The 21,496-nt window shown below is 50.9% G+C and overlaps 9 protein-coding genes across 9 annotated transcripts; 6 read left to right on the forward strand and 3 right to left on the reverse strand.

Moving 5' to 3' along the window:
- Positions 1-89: 89 nt before the first annotated feature.
- MGYG_00607 (hypothetical protein) lies at positions 90-718 on the reverse strand (the record flags this gene model as incomplete). The annotated part of the gene is made up of 4 exons (XM_003176470.1): positions 90-191; positions 349-419; positions 524-561; positions 678-718. 4 exons carry the CDS (start codon positions 716-718, stop codon positions 90-92), a joined length of 252 nt encoding a protein of 83 aa, XP_003176518.1.
- A 1,619-nt stretch (positions 719-2,337) lies between these two features.
- On the forward strand, positions 2,338-4,918 carry MGYG_00608 (exosome component 3'-5' exonuclease; the record flags this gene model as incomplete). The annotated part of the gene is made up of 2 exons (XM_003176471.1): positions 2,338-2,984; positions 3,082-4,918. 2 exons carry the CDS (start codon positions 2,338-2,340, stop codon positions 4,916-4,918), a joined length of 2,484 nt encoding a protein of 827 aa, XP_003176519.1.
- A 978-nt stretch (positions 4,919-5,896) lies between these two features.
- MGYG_00609 (hypothetical protein) lies at positions 5,897-8,453 on the forward strand (the record flags this gene model as incomplete). Its single annotated transcript, XM_003176472.1, has 5 exons — positions 5,897-6,110; positions 6,164-6,297; positions 6,379-7,670; positions 7,727-8,220; positions 8,293-8,453. The coding sequence occupies 5 exons, from the start codon at positions 5,897-5,899 to the stop codon at positions 8,451-8,453; spliced, it is 2,295 nt and encodes a 764-aa protein (XP_003176520.1).
- A 1,528-nt stretch (positions 8,454-9,981) lies between these two features.
- Positions 9,982-11,288, forward strand: MGYG_00610 (Sec14 cytosolic factor; the record flags this gene model as incomplete). The annotated part of the gene is made up of 3 exons (XM_003176473.1): positions 9,982-10,229; positions 10,330-10,453; positions 10,548-11,288. 3 exons carry the CDS (start codon positions 9,982-9,984, stop codon positions 11,286-11,288), a joined length of 1,113 nt encoding a protein of 370 aa, XP_003176521.1.
- A 447-nt stretch (positions 11,289-11,735) lies between these two features.
- On the reverse strand, positions 11,736-12,684 carry MGYG_00611 (hypothetical protein; the record flags this gene model as incomplete). Its single annotated transcript, XM_003176474.1, has 2 exons — positions 11,736-12,455; positions 12,514-12,684. 2 exons carry the CDS (start codon positions 12,682-12,684, stop codon positions 11,736-11,738), a joined length of 891 nt encoding a protein of 296 aa, XP_003176522.1.
- A 467-nt stretch (positions 12,685-13,151) lies between these two features.
- On the forward strand, positions 13,152-14,460 carry MGYG_00612 (meiotically up-regulated 65 protein; the record flags this gene model as incomplete). Its single annotated transcript, XM_003176475.1, has 2 exons — positions 13,152-14,204; positions 14,266-14,460. 2 exons carry the CDS (start codon positions 13,152-13,154, stop codon positions 14,458-14,460), a joined length of 1,248 nt encoding a protein of 415 aa, XP_003176523.1.
- A 289-nt stretch (positions 14,461-14,749) lies between these two features.
- Positions 14,750-17,371, forward strand: MGYG_00613 (hypothetical protein; the record flags this gene model as incomplete). Its single annotated transcript, XM_003176476.1, has 1 exon — positions 14,750-17,371. The coding sequence occupies one exon, from the start codon at positions 14,750-14,752 to the stop codon at positions 17,369-17,371; it is 2,622 nt and encodes an 873-aa protein (XP_003176524.1).
- A 403-nt stretch (positions 17,372-17,774) lies between these two features.
- MGYG_00614 (N-terminal acetyltransferase C complex catalytic subunit MAK3) lies at positions 17,775-18,441 on the reverse strand (the record flags this gene model as incomplete). Its single annotated transcript, XM_003176477.1, has 2 exons — positions 17,775-18,011; positions 18,088-18,441. The coding sequence occupies 2 exons, from the start codon at positions 18,439-18,441 to the stop codon at positions 17,775-17,777; spliced, it is 591 nt and encodes a 196-aa protein (XP_003176525.1).
- A 510-nt stretch (positions 18,442-18,951) lies between these two features.
- Positions 18,952-21,041, forward strand: MGYG_00615 (Phospholipid:diacylglycerol acyltransferase; the record flags this gene model as incomplete). Its single annotated transcript, XM_003176478.1, has 3 exons — positions 18,952-19,350; positions 19,412-20,834; positions 20,896-21,041. The coding sequence occupies 3 exons, from the start codon at positions 18,952-18,954 to the stop codon at positions 21,039-21,041; spliced, it is 1,968 nt and encodes a 655-aa protein (XP_003176526.1).
- Positions 21,042-21,496: the final 455 nt, after the last annotated feature.

Below are 21,496 nucleotides of genomic sequence, written 5' to 3' on the forward strand. Positions count from 1 at the left end.
CAGCTCTACGGATACCAGTGAAGAAGACACAAAAAGCCAATACTACCAAATGGATAGATGATCAACGGTTACCTAGTTTTTCATTCTGTTCATTTGCTGCTCTTCTTCGACAAAAAATCTGCGTCCTGTTCCCTGTTCGAACTCCGGGCTTCGTCAAGCATCACGTCAATGCCTTTCTCCTTCAGAGTCCTCTGTCGTCCGAGTTAGCGATCTGACAGCTTGCTTTTCCTTCCGATGCCTTCGACTCCGCCTCCCGGGGCGTTGAGACCGACAACAGTCGAGCCGATTCTCTCCAGTCACGCCAAAGTCACACAGTCAAGTTTGCTTATCTGGGTTGTTTTTACTTACAAACAGACACTTCTTGTACTGCTGGAAGACCTCCTCGCACTCGTTCGTCGATGTATTGCCTCGAAGGAACTCTACCGTCCAACAGCGTTAGCTTGCGCTGCTCCTCCTTCTCGTTGCTCCCTTTTCTTCTCTTGTCCGAAGTATGTTTCTTGTCGGGGCCTTAGACAGAACTTACTCTCACTATACCACTTGAGAAAGCACGAGTCGTACTTCCTGCAAACCAGCCAGACGCACAGCGGTCAGTGTGTCTCGCTCCCATTTCTCTGCTTGGATCCCAACGGATAACACCGCCCGGTCGTCGCCAATTCTGCAACAAGGACGTTACTTACTCCTTTATCTCGTTGCATTCCGGTGCCAGTGACGCAGACATGTCGGGTCTCGTCGCCCTGTTAATCCAGCCAAAACGCTCTTGTTCCTGTTGCTCTGTCCCTGTCAGCTACCGTCGTTGTTTATCAACCGGTCGTCCAGCCTTACAGTCAATCCAGGTCAGCTCCAGCTCCAGCTCAGCTTAACCTATAGACGCACACACAGACACAGAACATCAGCCATCCAAGCAGAAGTCAAATCGTTTGCAGGACCTTCTCATCTCCGCAGAGAGCCAGCTCGAGTCAATGGTCCGTTCACCTAGGAAGCCAAGCACCCAAACCATTTGACACCGAAACGAGCCACCTGCGTCGAGTCCATCCAAGACATCCAGCACCCGGCTGATGTCTGACACGCTTTACTTACCTCTTCGCGTCTTCGAGCCTCTAAACTTGCTTCCTTGCTGCTAAACCGCTCTAGCTAACGATACGATGTCAACGTCTTGGGCCAATCGAGATGTATCTATCTCCACGTTGACTTCAGTGCCACTCACTACGGCGTATCTCACCTAAAGCACAAGTGTTAGCATCGTTGCTCAGACCAAGAGCGTCAAGTCAAAGTCGTTGTCAAAACGTTGCGGTTTACACGACAGTCTACTGACGCTGACACCGACGGCTACTTACGCGTCGGTATGCTTCGACTTCTCAGTCCGCTCTGCCAGACAAATACCGAGTCAACATCAAGTTCGCTCGCCCAGGCACGACAATCCCACGGACTATGGACCAGTTACCTCTCCGTCCACCTATGAAGCACACGTCAGCATCGCCATGTCACCAGTCATCACCACATACTCCTCAGAGCAAGGAACATCAAGCAACCAGGGTAGACAATCTTCTGGTGCTGTGCCGATGACTACCAACCGCAAATATCTCCGGCTCTTGCTCTCGCGCTCTCTCGATCGGCTGGACGCCTACTTCTCCTTTTCCTTCATGCCTTTCGAGATCGAGCTGCGAAGCCAAAAATGGACAAGACACTTACTTCTAAGGAAGGTCTCTCTCGCTCAACCCACTCACTGACTGCAGCTTGCTTGTCTCTAGAAGCAACCGTCGAACGAGGCTACCATGTCAGACCGGCGTGGACAGTAACAGCTTCGACAAAGACAGCTCCTGCTCTCGGTCAAATCAACCACGCTCAAGCAGTTCAAAGCACGCTCTTCGGTATTCTCGGTATTCTCGGTGGATCAGGATATCTCAGGTTGTCTTATTCTTTCTTCTTGCTATCTTCTTCTTGCTATCTTTTGCTCTCTTCTTGCTATGACTTTGCTCAATCTTCTTGCTCTTGCTCAACTTCTTCTCAACTTCTCATCTTCTTATGTTTTTGTTTCTTGAGTCGAACTTTTGACGTCGCGCGGCTGAAAATTTCGCCGCTTCCGGTGAACTTTTTATTTTCTTTTTCTATTTGCTTATTTTTTTACTTTATTTTTTTCTTTGCATCAACAGGAAAAAGAAGAAAATCGCAGCTTTTTATCAAAGGTTGATGAAGCTGGTCAAATTGATATTTCCTTACTGTTGCTGCAAAGGATGCACTTGGTCTTCTTTTTCCTCGTTATCTGAGACTGCAATTAATACAAGCAAGCTTACTCTCCTCTCTCAATTCGTTCTTTCTACTACTAGCACTTCCCACGTAATGAGTATGGACGGCGCAGAGGGCTTCACGGCGTTTCAAGAGCAAGCGCACGCAGCACTGGTCAACGCTACCAAGACCAGCCAGCGCATCGTATCCAGCGACCTGACCTTCCATCGCTCCTTTGACTCCAAGACAAGCCGCAGCCTGACCGAGCAGAGCAACAGACTGCTCGGCCTGACCAATTCGCTGCTCCGAATCGCATCCTCGAATAACCCAGACTCCCCCTTCAATGCCAGCAGCAGTTCAACAGATACCACTACCAAGAGCATTATAAAGAAAAAAGCCAAGACGGTACTGCGCGATGAAGAAAGCATAGACGAGAACTGGAAGGCTGTGGTGGACGTTATCGATGAGCTGCTGGAGAAAGCCGATGCGTGTCTGGACGAGTTTACGGGCGTGATTAAGAAGTTTGGTCCTGGTCCTGGTGCCGGTCCGGCGCAGGACGGCGGGAGGAGGGAGGGAGCAGGGTTCCCGCGGATGTATAGCCATGGGTCGTCGAAGATAGCGAAGCCGCAGCTGGGGTTTGATGTGAAGCTTGACAATGCGGATGATGGGCGGGCGTTTAGGCCGTTGTTGAAGAGCAAGCCGCATGCTCTTGTGGGGTTGGAGGAGAGTCTGGGAGGGAGTGAGCAGGACCCTACCAAGCCGTGAGTTTCTTCTACCTACTCTACTCTACTGTCTATTTGCTTGTTATATGAATTGATGATGGTGATGATGATGGTGATGCTAATTGGTGATTAACAGGTATAACCACCCATACGAGAAAGAGATCGAGGCCTCGGTGTATCCGGAGAGCGTCTACCAAAAAGCCGAGCCAACAATGTATCAGCCCGTAGAAGGCACCAAGGCCACCTTCGTCGAGACACTAGAGGACGTGCAACGCATGCTGGCACAGCTGAAGCAGGCAAAGGAGATCGCAGTCGACCTGGAGCACCACGACGGCCACGTCTACCACGGCCTCGTGTGTCTGATGCAGATAAGCACCCGCGAGCAGGACTGGATCGTGGACACGCTGAAGCCATGGCGCGACCAGCTGCAGATTCTCAATGAGGTGTTTGCGGATCCCTCCATCGTCAAGGTGCTGCACGGCTCGAGCATGGATGTCATCTGGCTGCAGCGGGATCTGGGCCTGTATCTGGTCGGGCTGTTCGATACGTTCCATGCCGCGAGCGTGCTGCAGCTGCCGAAGAAGAGTCTCAAGTTCCTGCTGCACGAGTACGTCGGGTTCGACGCCGACAAGAAGTATCAGACGGCCGACTGGCGCATTCGGCCGCTGCTGACGGGCATGCTGGACTATGCAAGGTCAGATACGCATTTCCTGCTGTACATCTTCGACCGGCTGCGTAACGAGCTGCTCGCCCTGGACTCGGACTTGTCTTCAGCGGGCGTTGGTGGCAGGGAGGCAATTGAGTGTGTGCTGGAGCGGTCGAAGGAGAGTGCCCTGCAGCGCTACGAGCGTCCTACCTACGACGCTGCGCGCGGTCGAGGCAGCGGCGGCTGGCACGATATGCTGTCGACGAGCCCGGTGGCGCTGACACGCGAGCAGTTTGCGGTCTTCCGGGCGCTGCACGAATGGCGGGATAAAGTCGCGCGGACAGACGACGAGAGCACGCAGACGGTGCTGTCCAAACGGTCGCTGTTCCGGATTGCACAGGAGATGCCAGAGGACAAGTTTGCGGTCCTGCGCATGGCGTCCCCGGTCTCTGCGTCGCTGAGGAGCCGGACAGACGAAGTGGCTGCCCTGATCCGCCAGGCAAGACAGGGCGGCGCGACGGGGCCGGAGATGCATGAGCTGATCCGACGACGATCTCCGGTCGGACATGCGGCTGCCTCCAAAGACCAGGCAGCAGATCATACACTTGCTTCTGCTGCTGCTACTAGTACGACTATTGCTGGATCTACTGGTGCGGTTGGGGTGCGGACCAAGGAGTCGCAGTTCTGGGGTCAGGCTGAGCTACTTCAAGAGCCGGAACAGGACTATGGATACAGCGTGTCTGCATCGACGCAGGCACTGCAGCTATCCCTGCCTGTCCCCAGCATGCCTGTCCGGCTGGTTGAGGGTGCAGTTCCCCGGACGATTGACGATGGAGCAGACGAGGAGGCAACGTCCGGCGACGAGTATGAAGGAGAAGTAGAAGCAGGAGAAGAACAAGAAGAAGCAAAGACAGCAAGCAAAAGCAACGAGATCTTCACTGTGAGACAGTTTGGAAAGCCTCTGAGGAAGACAGAAAGAGAAGCTGAAGATGGTGAAACGGCGTTTGATATGGATGCGTCTGAGATTCTACTGGATGAAGGCAGCGCAAGGAAGAAGGAGAAGAAGATGAAGCAGCAGCAGAGGTCGTCCCTGGGGAAGAGACAGCGCGAGGAAGGAGAAGGAGACGCTGGAAAGCCGTTTGACTATGCCAGCGCCGAGTCACTGATACACCGTGAGAAGCAGCAGCAGCAGCAGCACTTCAGGGGGCAGAAGGCCAAAGGAGGCCCCGGGAGACGCTTCAACGCCTACGAGAAGCTGCTGGATGCGCCGTCTGGGGTCAAGAAGACTCGCAAAGAGACCGCTGGCCGTTCTCACACCTTCAGATAAACCAGTAGAAGACTTTCTTCCTGTCCTCTTCGGAGTCTTACTATCCACCGTCATGCCCACTGCCATCTCCATCTCCATCTCCATCTCCATATCCATATCCATATCCACCCCCTGACCCTGACCCTGACCTTGACCCTGGCAGCTCCTTAGCGTACCAAGTAATAAAGCCCATGGAGCGTCCTCTCTTGATATAAGTAAACCATCCAAAGCAGCCGCTAGTAGACCGTCTGGAGATATACGAAGACCCCCGTCCGACGCTCTCGTCTGAGATCGGAGACGCTGAAACAAGGCGTGTCGCAGGTTTGGGGCTTCCCCGTCTTGCTCCTGCCCGCTTTCTTAGCTAGAGCCTTTAACTAAGACGTCACTTTCTTTAACTAAAGCTTTAACTAACTTTAGCTAGTCTTTAACTAACGCCAGGCGTCTCTTTAACTAAAAGCAGCGTCTTCCACTTACTTTCTTCTTCTTCTCTTCTTTAGCCCCTTTCGAGTCGCCTTTTTTTTTTTTTTTGCCTTTTTTCTTCTTTTTTTCCTTCTTTTTCTTCTTCTTCTTCTTCTCCCCGCGACTTTCGCCCTCGACTCGACTTCCGCTAGAAATACGACATCGCCATCGCCATCGCCTTCACCACTACCTACGACACACAACGACAGCGACGTCTACCTGCGAGAACCAAGAGTACAGGCATTGGACTCGTCTTGACCTTGCATTGGACGTTTGGTCGTTGGTCGGCTCGAGTTCACTTCACTTGGACCTGACGCTCCCGTCGCCACCACCAGGACTTCGATCACCACCACCTTCGCTTCACCTCACTTCACTTCCATAGACAGACAGACAGACAGACAGAAGACACAGACAGGCGGAAGATACAGACAGGAGACGGAGATAGACAAGATAGACGGGACAGGCCGGTTCGATGCTGTCGTGATGTAAGTCTCCTACGATACATACAGAGAGCAGCAACTAACCATCGTAGAGAGTAGAATGTCCGTCGCAACCATGCTGCAGCCAGCGTCCCGCGCCTCTCGCGCATCAACCTCCTCCTCCTCCTCCTTCCAGCCCATGAGCAGACAGAACACGATGTCCTCGCACGATGCCCGCTCGATGCGCCAGTCGAAGCGCATGTCCGTCACCGCGCTCTACCTCTCCATGTCCGCAAAGGAGAAGGACCTCGAGATATCAGACGAACTCTCAAAAGGTACTCCTCCTGTATACTATACCCCTTTACTCTCTAGATACTGACGGCAACAGCGCAAAAAAGCCTGCGGGAGCTCAAGTCGAAGATCTCCACGCAGTCAAAGAAGAACTTTGTGCTTGAAAAGGACGTCAGGTACCTCGACTCGCGCATCGCTCTGCTCATCCAGAATCGCATGGCCCTGGAGGAGGTAGGATCTATACCCGCAATGTATCCATAAGAAGAAGAAGAAGAAGAGAAGAAGAGAATAAAAGACTGACTGGAGGAGTAGCAAAACGAAGTGGCCAGCCATCTGGATGACCCAGCAGACATACAAGAAGGGGCCTTCCCCAACGACGACAAGACGCAAAAGTACGGTAACCTGCTCTTCCTGCTGCAGTCGGAGCCCCGTCACATCGCCCACCTGTGCCGCCTCGTCTCGATGGCAGAGATCGACTCGCTGCTGCAGACCGTCATGTTCACCATCTACGGGAACCAGTACGAGAGCCGCGAAGAGCACCTGCTGCTCACCATGTTCCAGTCCGTCCTCACCTACCAGTTCGACAACACGCCCGAGTACTCCTCGCTCCTACGCCAGAACACGCCCGTCTCCCGCATGATGACCACGTATACCCGCCGTGGACCGGGACAGGCATACCTGAAACATATCCTGGCCAGCCAGATCAACTCCCTCATCGAGCTGCACGACATCGACCTCGAGATCAACCCGCTCAAGGTCTACGAGTCCATGATCCGCCAGATCGAAGCCAGCACCGGCTCATTGCCCGCCTACCTCGACCGCGCAGTCACCGCAGAGGTCGCCGCCGAAAACGAGCAGGTCCAGGCCATCATTGCGCCCAGACTCAAGATGCTAACCGACCTGGCCAACAGCTTCCTCAAGACTATCATCGACGGCCTCGAGGAGACTCCCTACGGCATCCGCTGGATATGCAAGCAGATCCGCAGTCTCTCAAAACGCAAGTACCCGGACGCCCAGGACCATGTCATCTGCACCCTGATCGGAGGCTTCTTCTTCCTGCGCTTCATCAACCCAGCCATCGTCACGCCGCGGTCGTACATGCTCATCGACGGCACTCCCGCAGAGAAGCCGCGCCGCACACTCACCCTGATCGCAAAGATGCTGCAGAACCTCGCCAACAAGCCTTCCTACGCCAAGGAGCCCTACATGGCCAAACTGCAGCCCTTCATCCAGCAGAACAAAGAGCGAGTGAACAGGTTCCTCCTCGACCTCTGTGAGGTCCAAGACTTCTACGAAAGCCTCGAGATGGACAACTACGTCGCCCTGTCCAAGCGCGACCTCGAGCTCCAGATCACCCTCAACGAAATCTATGCTACCCACGCCCTCATCGAGAAACATGCCCCCACCCTCGCCGCAGACCAGAACTCCCATCTCAACGTCCTCCTTCAGGAACTCGGTCCTGCGCCCGCCCAGCTGCCCCGCAAGGAGAACAGAGCCATCCACCTGCCCCTATTCAGCAAATGGGAAGCACCCATCGACGACCTCACCTCCGCCCTCGACATCACCCAGGAAGAGATCTTCTTCATGGAACCAAATCCCCCTTTGTCCAGATAATGCGTTCGCTCCCGCACAACACCTCCGTCACCCGCCGCCCGCTCAGACTAGACCGCATCGCCGAAGCAGCAGCCACCCTCAAAAACGACGCCGTCATGGTCCGCAAGGGCATCCGGACAATGGAACTCCTCAGCCAGCTGCAGGAACTCGGCGTCATCGACCGATCAGACGACTTCTCCTTACTCCGCGACGAGGTCGAGCAGGAACTCGTACACCTCGGCTCGCTGCGTGAGAAAGTGCTCGAGGAACAGCGCAAGCTGGAGGAAGTCTACCGTACCATCCGCGACCACAACGCTTACCTGGTCAACCAGCTCGAGACCTACAAGTCGTACCTGCATAACGTACGCAGCCAGAGCGAGGGCAAGCAGCGCAAGACGCAGAAACACCAGGAACTCGGACCGTACAAGTTCACCCACCAGCAGCTTGAGAAGGAAGGCGTCATTAGACGAAGCAATGTGCCCGAGAACAGGCGGGCGAATATATACTTTATGTTCAAGAGCCCTCTCCCAGGCACTTTTGTCATCAGTCTACACTACAAGGGTATTTCTCTCTCTCTTTACCCCTTTTTCCTTTCCTAATGATAATACATGCTAACAGTGTGTGTGTATGTAGGACGAGCTAGAGGCCTGCTAGAACTAGATCTGAAACTCGACGACTTGCTGGAAATGCAGAAGGACAACCAGGAAGACCTGGACTTGGAATACGTCCAGTTCAACGTCTCTCGCGTCCTGGCTCTGCTTAACAAGCGCTTCGCCCGGAAGAAGGGCTGGTAAAATGCTACTTCTTCCCTTTCCCTCCGTACCCTACTAATACGTTTCTTCTTCCCCTTCTTCTTCCTTTGGCTTTGGCTATCGGTATCTTTTGGTTTGGCTTGCTCTGGTCTTTTGCTCTGGTTTGATATCTTAATTCGCTGACACACTCTTTTCTTCTCTGCTTGGGGATATACCGATTGACCTGATCGATATTCCTCCCCCTTGCCTTTTTACTCTTTTTTTTCTACATCTTACTTACATCTATTTATATTCCCCCTTTCTTCCCATCGGCTCCCTTCCAGTGGATAGAACGCCTTGATGTTTTCTTCGTCTTCTTGACACCTGTTACTTATTGATCATTTACCGTCTTCCCCTTTCCTTCGTTTTCCACCCGCCCCGTCTCTGTACTCTTCTCCTCTACTCTGCTCTGCTCTGTTTTGTTCTCTACATACCCCCTGGTCCTGGCTTCTTTCTCCCTGTCTGCCTGCTTGCCTCGCTGTGTTTCGATAATGTTTCATTTCCTCGTCCTTTCCTCCCCCCGTTTGCCTATCTATTGATCTACCTGCTACTTATCTTATGTACTCCATCTCTTTCCTACCGCTGCTACTCTTACGTTGATATTATGCCCATGTCTCTGTTTTCCTTTCATGTTAACTCTTACCGTCTGCTCTATCTGTTCTATCTATCTATATCTATGCCTGTATTTCAATATCAAATCTCAAGGAGGAAACTTGCCCTTTTTCTGTCTTCTTATATATCCTTCCGTCCTACTTACACTTACGCCTGTCTTCCTGCTTCCCTCTCCTTTCCCCCGGATGTCTTTTCTTCCACTTTCTTTACTTCCATGAAACGGTCACAGAAAAAAAGGAAAAAAGGAGAGATCTCAGTCAGTGTCACACATCACAGTATATCTTATATCCTCGCAGTTATTATATCTATAGTTATCCAGTTATTTATCTAATAAATCAAACGGACTATTAATTAATATACCCAAGCCGTCTTCTCCATCTTCTTCTCCCCCATCTCCAACTGGTCTTATTACTCTTAGACATCATCACAGTCGCCCTCGCCGTCCACTCAGCTTCTTGCTCCGTCTTGCTTCCCCCTGGCTTCTTCCACCCCACCCCGAGACAACGCAGAGTAATACTTATACATATACGGAGTATATATATAGCAAAGACTCGCCCGTCCCTCTCTAAGTCAAGTCAAGTCAAGTGCGTCAGTGTCATCCTCCCAGCTCGTTAACCAACTAACTAGTTCAACCAGCTTGATTCAGCCACACCCAAAAACGCAGTCAGAAGAGGCGAAATCCGCCCCCTTTTACGCAGCCCACCAACCAACCACGCAGTCAAGTCGTCGGCGTCACCAACACCAAAACTGCTTAAACTACTTAACTAACGCATATCCTTGCCTGCTTATATTTAACTACCTACAACTTACCGCAAGTCCACCACCACCACCACCGACTCCCCTACGCATCTCCATAGCATATTAGCATATAACCTCAGATAGACGGACGGGCATATAGACGGCTGGACGACAGTGCAAAATGGCAGCGAAAGAACCCCAACCAAAGGACCTCCCCATCGACCCGAAGTATGACCACTACGACTTCCCCACGTCTGCTCCGACGCCGCAGGCTGGACACCCGGGATATACCACGCCCGAGCAGGATGCACAGGTATTCCAGCTTCGAAAGCAGCTGGAAGACGCAGGATGCAAGGACAGGCTAGATACGTTGACGCTGCTGCGGTTTCTGAGGGCGAGGAAGTTCAATATCGAAGCTTCGAAGGCGATGTATGTATGCCTTCACTGTGAAGTCTTACTTCAACTCGACTTGACTCGACTTGAAAGATACAGCTGAAATTCAATCACTGACATGGCATGGCACTCATAGGTTCCTTGCGTGTGAGAAATGGCGAACAGAGTTCAAAACCAATACGCTGGTAGCGGACTTTGACTACCCTGAGAAAGAGAAGATGTTCGAATTCTACCCTCAATTCTACCATAAGACGGATAAGGTACGCATGGTATACCATAACATAGACACATACCTGCCCTCCCACCCAACGAGGGGAAAAAGGGAATCATTGCTGATGTTGAAACGTTGACCAGGACGGCCGACCAGTGTACATTGAACAATTTGGCAAAATCAACCTAGACGCCATGTACAAAATCACCACCAGCGACCGCATGCTTAAACATCTGGTATGCGAGTACGAAAAGCTCGCTGATAACCGCCTGCCCGCCTGCGCCCGGAAATCCGGCCACCTGCTCGAAACCTGCTGCACGATAATGGACATGAAGGGCGTGGGTCTTTCCAACGCTTCATCCGTCATCGGCTACGTCCGTCAAGCCTCTGCCATTTCTCAGAACTATTACCCGGAGCGACTGGGGAAGCTGTACATCATCAATGCGCCGTGGGGGTTCAGCACGGTGTTTGGCATGGTCAAGGGCTTCCTTGATCCCGTCACCGTGAAGAAGATTGCTGTTCTAGGAAGCGGATACGAGAGCGAGTTGCTCTCACAGATCCCAGCAGAGAACCTGCCTGTGCAGTTTGGTGGGAAGTGTGAGTGTGAGGGTGGCTGTATGTTGAGTGATATGGGCCCCTGGCAGGAGCCGGAGTGGTTGACTCCACAGGAGAAGAAGACAGAGCAGGTGAAGACGGAAGTGGTGAAGGAGGAGGCTAAGAAGGAGGCTGGAGAGGAGGAGAAGAAGGATGGAGAGGATGAAGGGGAGAAGAAAGAGGGGGAAAAGGAGAAGGTTGTTGATCCTGCTGCTGCTGAGGGTGCTGCGCCAGCTGCTACTACGACGGCTCCAGCCCCAGCCCCAGCCCCAGCTCCGGCTGCTGCTTAGGTGGAAGACATACAGATGAACAAAAGGTAGAAGACCTTTCCATTTTTGATCTGGGACTGAACTAGGATGGACGTTTGGTCTATTCGTATATACATACAGTACAAATATACTACCTGGTGACTTCTATAGTGTTGGTACAGCATCTGCATTGAAAAACTACTGCATGGAAGAATATATGGAAAGAATTCATTATCCCATATTCAAATGTTATCAACAGCTCAAGCATTCCATTATATGCCGGCATATTCAAGTTCATCCTTCTTCCTCGGCCTTGATCCCAGGTTGTCCCTTAATACCTAACTAACACTGAACCCCTATCCCGGAGCGCCACCTCCAGCTAATTAATATCGCCTGTCTTAATATGCAACAACATCGTTACACTTAAAAACCAGCCAACCCAGGGAAAAAAAAGCATTATTAATAAATAAATTAACCCGATACCTTCAATTACATCTTCTCAACCACCCCGGTAGCAAGCCGTGCTCTCTCCGCCTTGCCCACCGTCGTGGCCAGCGGTGCACCAGCACCACCAGCCATATAACTGCTTCCTCCCCCGTCTTCTTCATCCTCGTTCCCATATCCAATCCCGCTTCCTTCCCCTTGCAATTTAAACAGTGTCTCTAGCGATCGGGCATAGACATCACTCATATCCCCGTCTCGCCAGCGTCCCTGCACCTGTTCCGTTCCTACGGGTGCCTGTAGGAGCCATTCAGGGTGTTTCTGAAGTATCCTCTGTATCCTTTCAATGTCTCGTTTCTTCTCTTCTTCTTGCCGTTGGTCTGCATCTGCATCTACCTGCATATCATCGTGTTTATCATCCACGTCGTAATCTTCGTCAATATCGTCATCGTCATCATCATCATCGTTTAAAAGTGCACTGGTTAACGCCTCCTCGTACGCCTTTGCTGCCTTTAGCGGTGCATCCCGCCTCATCTGCGCTACTGTTGTCGTGAGTGATTCTAACTGTGCGTAAAGAGATGTGAGTCTGGCCGCGAGATCAGTGTCGAATGGTTCGTATTCAATCGACTCCCGAGCTGTCAGGAGTGACTCGAGATGGATTGTTTGTTCATCTCTGCTGGTGCCCTTTTTCTTCGAGGAAGCGGCTGTCGTGTCGATTCCATTTATGCTTATGGAGGGTATAGCGGATGTGAATGTCTTGTTTATAAACTGGAAATCGAGTTAGTTATGTCTTAATTGACATTCGAGAAACAAGACAAGAACATACGCCATCGACTAAATTGCGCACTCGCTCTTTCATCGGGTCCGAGTCATCGTTGGCAGAGGGAGGGAAATGGAGGTCGATCTTCTCGCGTGCCACTGTCAGCGTGTTTGTGTAGAGGTAGGAGAGGTCTGCGGTCGACTGTAGCTCGATCTTCCGGTGATGAGGTTCCTGCATGTTGCCGTCTTCTCTCTATAACCGTCCGTTGCGCCTCTTTTGCCGTCTATCCTCTTCTGTCTTCGTCTATGCCTTGTCTTGTCTTGTCTGATATGTCTATGTCTATGTCTTTCGTCTTTTTTGTTATCTGATTTCGCGATTCCGAGTGTTGATATCCCTTTTGGGCTTAGCGTCACACATGTGATGTCATCAGCTTAGTCATCGTATTTTTCTTTCTTTTCCTGGTTTTTGCTTAATTAAGAAACTTGATAAGACGAAGAAGCGAGAAAGTTGAAGCTGGAGCTGGAGAAAGAGAGACACGCATTTCCTTGTCTCCCCTTTTTTCCTCCACCGTGGATACGTACATATAGCAGAGACTGATTACTTCCCTCCTTATGGCGACGGAGACAGCACCGCTACGGCTTACCTTTGGAGCTGGAGACTTCACCCCCTAACTGCCGAGTTCGCTGTCCTCTGGTCGGCCTGCCATGGCGAGCGGCGGTGGCATCCTCCTGGTAGACAACACCCGTCCGGCACACGAACCGGACGAGCCTGAGAACGGCCTACAAGCGAGCCGGACGAGCACCCGCCGGTCACTAGCTAAGAAGCTGACTGGCCTCTCCGTTCGAGAAAACCTGGCACGGCGGAAATACGCAAAGTATCAGCAGGGTCGGTACAATGGTGTTAAAGGCGTCAACGGCACCAACGGTGTTCATGGTGCCAATGGTATTAATGGTGTCAATGGAGACGATAGCAGGCTCAGCAGAGAGATTACAGCTACGTCTCCAAGAGAGGGCTCGCTGTCCAGGAGCACGTCAATCGCAGGGTCGTCGTGTGCGATTAGACGGTCAGAATCAGACGTGGCGTTCGACGCCGAATCATACTTGCAGGAACAACCAACAGCAGAAGAGCTGCAACCTCAATCACAGAGTGAGATAGACGTGCTATACGAAAACCAACGGGGATGGTTCTTCTTTGGCAAGCCGATCTTTTCGCAAAACTCGCTTTTGAACCTTGACCCGCCAGCATGGATGACTGCCACTTTTGAAAAAAGCCCCGTAACAATTGCGAATGCACAGGTCCCCGACCCAAGCTGGGAATGGGACTGGAAGACATGGTATGTCGACATGTCGTATGATGTTGATGAGGAGGGATGGCAGTACTCGTTCTCCTTTGCCTCGAAGTTCTCCTGGCACGGAACCCATCCCTGGTGTTTTTCGTTTGTTCGACGGAGGCGATGGCTCAGGAGGAGAGTGAGGAGGTCTAAACATCGACCTGAAAAGGGTATTGTTGGTTATGGGCTGCCAGGAAGCTGTGAACACAGCATTCTCACCGCCGGTGAAGCTGGAACGACTTATACTGGACAGCTATCGAGAATATCCCAAGATGAGTGGGAAGAGACCGTTGCACCCGAAGACATCACGAACGTGGCCATTCTATCCAAGGCCATGAGGATTTCCACGCTGGACCGTGAGAGGATCGACGCAGTGAGAGAATTCGTACACCGAGGAGGAGATGGCCTGGTGCTACTGGAAGATAAGGTGAGGATGCCCGCGCTGTCCTGCCGATAGTTTAGATATTTCTTGCTAACATACCGTGTAGATGCCCGAGTTACTGTCGATGCTGCTCTTCCATTCTTCGCGTCGAGAGTTAGTCAAACTGCTGAAACAGTCAATGGATGAAATACCGCAAGACTCTTCCGATGAATCCGCGAGAGCCAGGCGGGAGAATCTTCACAAAGCGTACAAAGCTGGTGACCGGCTCCTTAGAGAGTCGTTGGGCTGGAACGGCGCATGAAAGCGCTGCCCCATCTGTCCTGTATTATAGAACTGCCCTCGAACAAAAATATATTTCTAGATAGGCTATCCAACATTTTATATTCTTCATCCGATCCTCCATCTCTGTATCTGTTGTCTTTATCTCCAAGCCTTGTATCTGCTTACTAAGCGGCCTTAGCTCAACCGTAAAAAAGTCGAAAAGCGAAAAAAGCTCGAAAAGGCATTTTGGACAGAAAAGTCCAGCATCTACAGCATCATCGATGACCTGACGACGTTTCGGGCAGCTCAATGCTCGTCGGCAGCTATCAATGTTCTCAGGCAGTCGATACTGCTTGTCGAGGAAAGCAAGCATACCCGTTGCCGAGAATATCAGCGCAGCCTTGAAGAATGAACCGCTCCTCTTCCTCTATCCACCGGCCTTTGCTGCCGCGATTGACAACTCCATCGGGCTCACGAAGGCGCGATCTGCTTCAGATACTAAAAAACCGGCAAAGGAACGAATAAACCGCGAGCCGGACGATGCGCAGGGCCGACAGGGGAGGATTCCACTACGTCCTAGTTCCGAGGTACCAGCTCGTCAGAAGACTCAACCAAAGAGTCAACACAAGGAGAACAGCAGCCACGACAATATACTACCCATAAATAACACTGAAAGTACCACCCCTCTCGATACCGTTCCAGCTCCGCCGATTGTTGAATATGCCCGTGATGACAAGCCGAGCAAAAGCAAGGGCGGCAGCAGCAGCAGCTATTCCCTACCAAATCGATCTAAATATGCACTACCAGGACTGCTCGCTGAACTCGAGGATTTGAAGACGAAGCAGGAAGTTCAACCCTCGAGCCATGAACACCATGATGCGGACCAGTTAGGACTCAGAGAGGCACCGGTACGGAACAAAAGTCGTCTGGGAGGTTGGATAAGGAAACCAGCGCGTGCTGTTCCCTTACGATATACCAAGTCCATGGCCGATTTTGACAGGCAAAACGCTTCACGGAATCCCTACGGAGTGGCACCTCCGCGCACTCCACTACGATATGTCCGTCATGGCTACAATAATGCAATCAGTCACCGTGTATATCAACATAAATCTCTTGAGGACCAGCGGAGTGATGCACAGCGTCAAGCCAGCATATGCCTTCAGATTGTGGAAGGGTTCAAAAGCCTCATCAATACCAAGCCGGATCTTCCAGCCGATGAATTTCAAAAAACAATTACGCTGAGTGAAGCTGAAGTGGTTGCTCTGGTCGGAGACGAGCGAGAGAATATGTGGGTTATACCCTTACTAAGTGGATGTCGTGCACACGTTCTTCCGCACACGAACGAGTCACTCGGGCTTCGTCGGTTGGTGTTAAGCGGAACACAAGCGGCTGTTCAAGCTGGAGAAAGACACATAGAAGAGCTTATCCAAAGCCTTCCTAAGAATGACCTCCCTCCTTTCATTCCACTCCTGAAGGATTCTTCGCAGAAACCCTTGATAAGATCGGTATGGGTATCACTTCCGCCGGAACCACTTGTACCTGGCAAAAATGAGATAAAAGCCCCGGAGAAGTTCACCATCAAGACCTTTGCGGATTACATTGAGGATTTGGTTCTAGTACCAGTTACACGATTGGTCCATGGGAAACTGCATAATGCACTTGGAGTTTCCCATAAGGATGCGATTGGGGACATGATCCGCCGTCTTATGCTCGATCCAGAGAACAGACAATACTTCTCGTCCCGCTCTATATGTCTGGCCATATCCTACTTTGCGTCCAACCACGCACGCTCGTCACTTCATTCTCTACTTCCCGCTTTTGAAGGCCGTATGACGTCGCGGACCATAAATGCACTCCTGCGAGCAGCTGTGCTTCGTCGGGACTTTGTGTCTCTAAAATGGTGTATCAATGCTATGAAACGCCAGGGGATCTACCCTCGGAATTGGGCCTGGGTATCTGTACTCTCCTCGATAAACCCCCACGCCCATCGCTTTGACCTTCTGGTCCGGGCTAAAAACTCTGGGGTTTTTGATGATGCACATGTGTTCCAGGTTGCAGTATCTATATCCATCCAGCCAAGGTTTGGAAAATGGCTAAAGGACGGTGGTACCGTATCTGATTTCATGAAACACATGGATCAGACTCTCGGCCAGAGCTGGATGAGCGTTCGTACCATTAACAGGATGATCCTTGAAGGTTCTCTGTGCAGCAAACCGAACGTCATATCGGAACTTCTCGAGTACTGCGAACGATCCTCGCTAAGTCTAGATACAACCAGCTTGAACAACGCACTGTTTTACTTCCTTCACCAGCAAGACAAGATGAACAAGGCGTTTGTGGCTTTATACCTGAAGGTTACGAAAACCTTCGGCATCAAGAGCGACGATCAGACGATGGACATACTCTGGCACCTTGCCTGGAGAGCAAGGGCGTATAACATCTGCCGTGTTCTTTGGCGACATGGCTGCCTCAATGGCTGGACCACACAGAAAATGCAGGTTAGCATATACTCATCGCTCCGCCGAGAAGTCCATGGCCCTTCCCTACCAGAGCGTGAGTTATGGCTTCAGAAGATCGGCAAGGTAGTTGCTGGCGTTATTCCGTTTGAAAAGCTGGATGCAGATGCCAGTCAAGATTTTAACAAACTGGTTCTCGGGATTTGTGAATCGCCGTCCGACATTCCTCCCGAGTGGCGGAAAGAATTGGCAAAGAAATTGGTGGACAGTGATCTCGGCGCTTCAGATAAAGGGTACAAGTATAGGGAGCCCCTTAGCCAGGCCCTTGAAAGAGCCTACGTTTTGGATGAAGAATGGGGTGCATGTCATGACAAGCCAGTTGACTGGCTACGGAAGAACAGTGTGGCGGTTGACATAGTCAAAAATGTCAGGCCGCCTCGGCCTCGAGCTTTGAAGCCATCAGATAAACGCGAGCCTCTCGCTCTGACTGGTTGACAATTTATTTGTCGTTTCCAATTTTGATTGATACCCGGTTTTGCATATATAGCGAGCCTTATGCGGAGATACCTCTGTTGTATAATAATGTATCACTATTTAGAAATAAATCTATCATTGCTGTCGTTGACCGTCTAATCTCTACAGAGGCGGCCCATCCTCCAATCTCTAGCAATAACTACATTATATGCTGCTAGTTAAATGGATTGACCCAAATCCGCTCTCTGGTCTTGTTCCTGCCGCAGTTTTTACTAGCTGGCGTGTGATATTGTTTGATATTTTGTGCTCGATAATCCAACTGTGCGCGCGTGATGCTGCTAGGGCTTCGGCAATTGATATGCCAAACTAGGGATGTGTTCTTCTGTATATACAACATGTCCAGCATGTCATATATCATCCTGGCTCAACATACATGATGTCCTGGATGCTCGCCGTTTTCATGCAATGGGAGGTCATCCGGATGCCCATGGTAAGGGTCTGAAGTGGGAATCATGCCCACGTCCTCCTTCAGGTAGAGAACGAACCGAAAGGCAGAGTTCCCATTGAGATAGTACCGATGCAACTGCTTGCTCCTGAGGAACCCCAGTCGCTCGTACAGCTTCATGGCTGGGGAATTTGTGATCTCAGTCTCCAGGACAATCTACAAGACGAGCCAACAATCAGTATTCAACACTTCCATGTATATCCAGTAGTCACTCTATAGCAAGCCGCATTACCTCATCTGCATCTCTCTCTATCATGGCGTCCATGGCCAAACGAACCAACTTGGTAGCTATGCCTTTGCCCCTGTGCTCCTCCTGGACCGCGAGCATAGCTATGTACCCTCTTAACGGCCCGCCACGATGCGGTTCCAGCTTCGAAACAACAACACCAACCAGGTTATTCTTCTCGTCCATCGCCATGTAGCAAAGATCCCCCCATTCGTAGAGAAAGTAGCGGTAGACGTAGATGCTGTACGGCTCGGAGAGGTCCTGGGATATCAGCTGGCGCATCGCGGGGACGTACTCGTTCTCCTTCGCGGCCTCATACTGGACGTAGCGGAACTGCGACGGAGCGTCCGCCATCGCCATCGCAGGTCTGACAGGCTTGAGGTATCTGCGAGTCACTCAAGCTGGTCGAAAGCGTCCACGGTGGGTGTTTTATCGTCGTTTTAAATCTCGGGCGGTTTCGTCTTTTCCCGCAGATTCTTCTTACATCATCACCAAGTTGAGCTTCGAGTCTTCTTCCTCTTTCTTTTGTGTCTTGCCTCTCCCTCTTCTTACTTATTCCTCTTTCTTCCTCTTCAGCTGTGTACCGCGAAGTTCCTCTTAGTCTCCTCCTATTCTCTCGACACTGTCAGGCGCATTGGTGCAGACGTTGGCGTTTTTATTCCATGTGATTGACACTAAGAGGGTGGCCCGCTAACTAGCTATTTATTTCTACTCCTCTGGAAGACGAAATCCTTCCCTCGATACCTAAAGAAAAGCCGAAGAACCCTTGGTTAGCGATCCTTAGCCTTTGATACTCGCTTCCGGAGGGCCATGAGCAGTCGATAGGCGTCTGTCCAGCTTGCGCGCCTGTTTTTGTACTATATTTTTGCTATGGCGGAACTTCGACGTCGGTTGGGTGCAGACCTCGTATCTACATCTGCCAGTGACGAGAACACTCCCTCGAATGCGAGCGCTGTATCCAAAGCTACAGTTTCAGAAAAAGTGACAGAAGCGCCCAAGGCCGAAGATAACTGCCGCAAAAAGGTCGAAAAGGAGGTCGTATATGTCCACACACCCTCGAAACCTGACGATGCAGGCCCCACGAAGAGAAGAAGCAAGCGGCGAAATGGTTTGATATTTGGACTGGGAGGGATCTTTGGGATATTTGTGGCGCTGTTTTTCGCAAATCAGAATGAGGTTATCAGCTTAGACGCGTTGCTGGATCTTAATATCGACTCGCTGATTGAAGTTATACCTGCCGGCATTGTCCGGGATGCAAAGGAGTTTTCGGTGCGATACATACCCATATATCTTCAGACCTATAGAAATGCATATACTGACTCTATAACAGCAAAGTGAACGTGAGACGGTTAGCTATGATTCGTTTTCAGTGGGTTTGCATCTGCAGTCACAGGGGATTAAGGCCCATCACCCAGTCATCATGATACCCGGAGTTATATCTACTGGTCTAGAGAGCTGGGGAACGGATGAGAAATCAAGGCCGTACTTCCGAAAGCGTCTCTGGGGCAGTTGGAGCATGATGCGTGCACTTGTCCTTGACACTGCAGGCTGGAAGACTAACATCATGCTGGACAAAGAGACCGGACTTGACCCACCTGGAGTCAAGCTACGGGCTGCGCAAGGCTTTGATGCAACGGACTTCTTCATCACAGGCTACTGGATCTGGAATAAGATATTAGAAAATTTGGCGACGATAGGATATGACCCTACAAACGCCTATTCAGCAGCCTATGACTGGAGACTATCATACCTTAACCTAGAGCATCGAGATCACTACTTCAGCAAGCTCAAGGACCACATCGAGACCGCAGTGAAACTTAACGGGAAGAAAGTCGTCCTTGTCTCACACAGTATGGGATCACAGGTAGCTCTATTCTTCTTCAAATGGGCTGAACACAAAGGCTACGGCAACGGTGGTCCGGACTGGGTAGACCGTCACATTGCGTCCTGGATCAACGTCAGCGGCTGCATGTTGGGCACTTCCAAGGGACTTACAGCCGTACTATCCGGAGAGATGAGAGATACCGCACAACTCAACGCCTTTGCAGTGTACGGCCTCGAGAAATTCCTATCCAAAGAAGAACGAGCTGAGATCTTCCGCGCCATGCCCGGCATTTCCAGCATGTTACCAAAGGGCGGCAACGAGGTATGGGGCAACCATACCTGGGCACCAGACGACTTCCCCAATCAACCCGTAACAAACGGCAACCTGCTGAACTTCCGATCAAACACTACCCTCACAGCCGCTTCGAAATATAACTTCACCGTCGAAGACGGGCTGGAGTATCTGTACAACATCTCGGAACCGTGGTACCGCAACCAGCTTAGGGAGAACTACTCGCATGGCGTGGCGCATACAGCAGCAGAAGTCGAAGCTAACGAAAACGATCCTCGCAAATGGCTGAATCCGCTTGAAACCCGTCTTCCGCTGGCGCCCAATATGAAGATATATTCGTTCTATGGCGTCGGCAAGCCAACTGAACGAAGCTACTTCTACCGCGAGGAAGTTGACCATCTGTCGAAACTGAATGTTACTATGGACACATCTGTGATGGAAGGCGAAGGGGAAGGACACGTCGATCGGGGCGTTGTTATGAATGAAGGCGATGGGACTGTTAACTTGCTTAGTTTGGGTTATATGGGTACTCGTGGATGGAGGATCAAGAGGTATAATCCCGCCAGAATACCTATTAAAGTGTACGAGATGCCTCATGAGCCTGAACGGTTTTCGCCGCGAGGAGGTCCGAATACAGGTAAGCTTTCCGCCCGCCATGTCTATTCGTGTTTTGCTAGTTTGATGCTAATTGACGGTAGCCGACCATGTTGATATACTGGGCCGATCATCTTTGAACGACTTGATTCTGCGCGTTGCAGGTGGCAAGGGCGATTCTATCGAGGAGAACTACGTCTCTCGTATCAGGGAGATAGCCAGCCGAGTGAAGGTATATGACGACGAGTAGATACATACGTCTACCATTTTTACCACATGTTACATTAACTTACCACAGAGTTATTTATATAGACCATAGCCAGCTTAAGCTATGATAACAAGCCAGAAATAATAATGTTATCGTAAAATCAATGAATTAGGTATTATGCTAATACAATACAAGCTACTCGGCAGATATGCAAGTAGCCGTTGGGATAAAATAATTACATCATGAATCAAGTCAAGTCAAGCAAGCAGTTGGCGTAAAGTAAAGTGGCGGGATCGGGGGGAGATAGGGGGGAAGGGGGTTGGCTATAGAATGGCCATATGAGGTATCACAAGGCTAAAAAGATCGCTCGCTTGCATAACAATAGCATTAAAGGATTCTTCAACCAATCGCTCAAAGTGTAAAAAGGGGGTATAATATGCATGGCCAACGCACTTGCTGCTTGCTTGTTTTCTTGCATTTGTATTCATGACAGAAGG

Source organism: Nannizzia gypsea, genomic scaffold (assembly GCF_000150975.2).
Source record: "Nannizzia gypsea CBS 118893 supercont1.1 genomic scaffold, whole genome shotgun sequence".
NCBI classification, from domain to species: Eukaryota; Fungi; Ascomycota; class Eurotiomycetes; order Onygenales; family Arthrodermataceae; genus Nannizzia; species Nannizzia gypsea.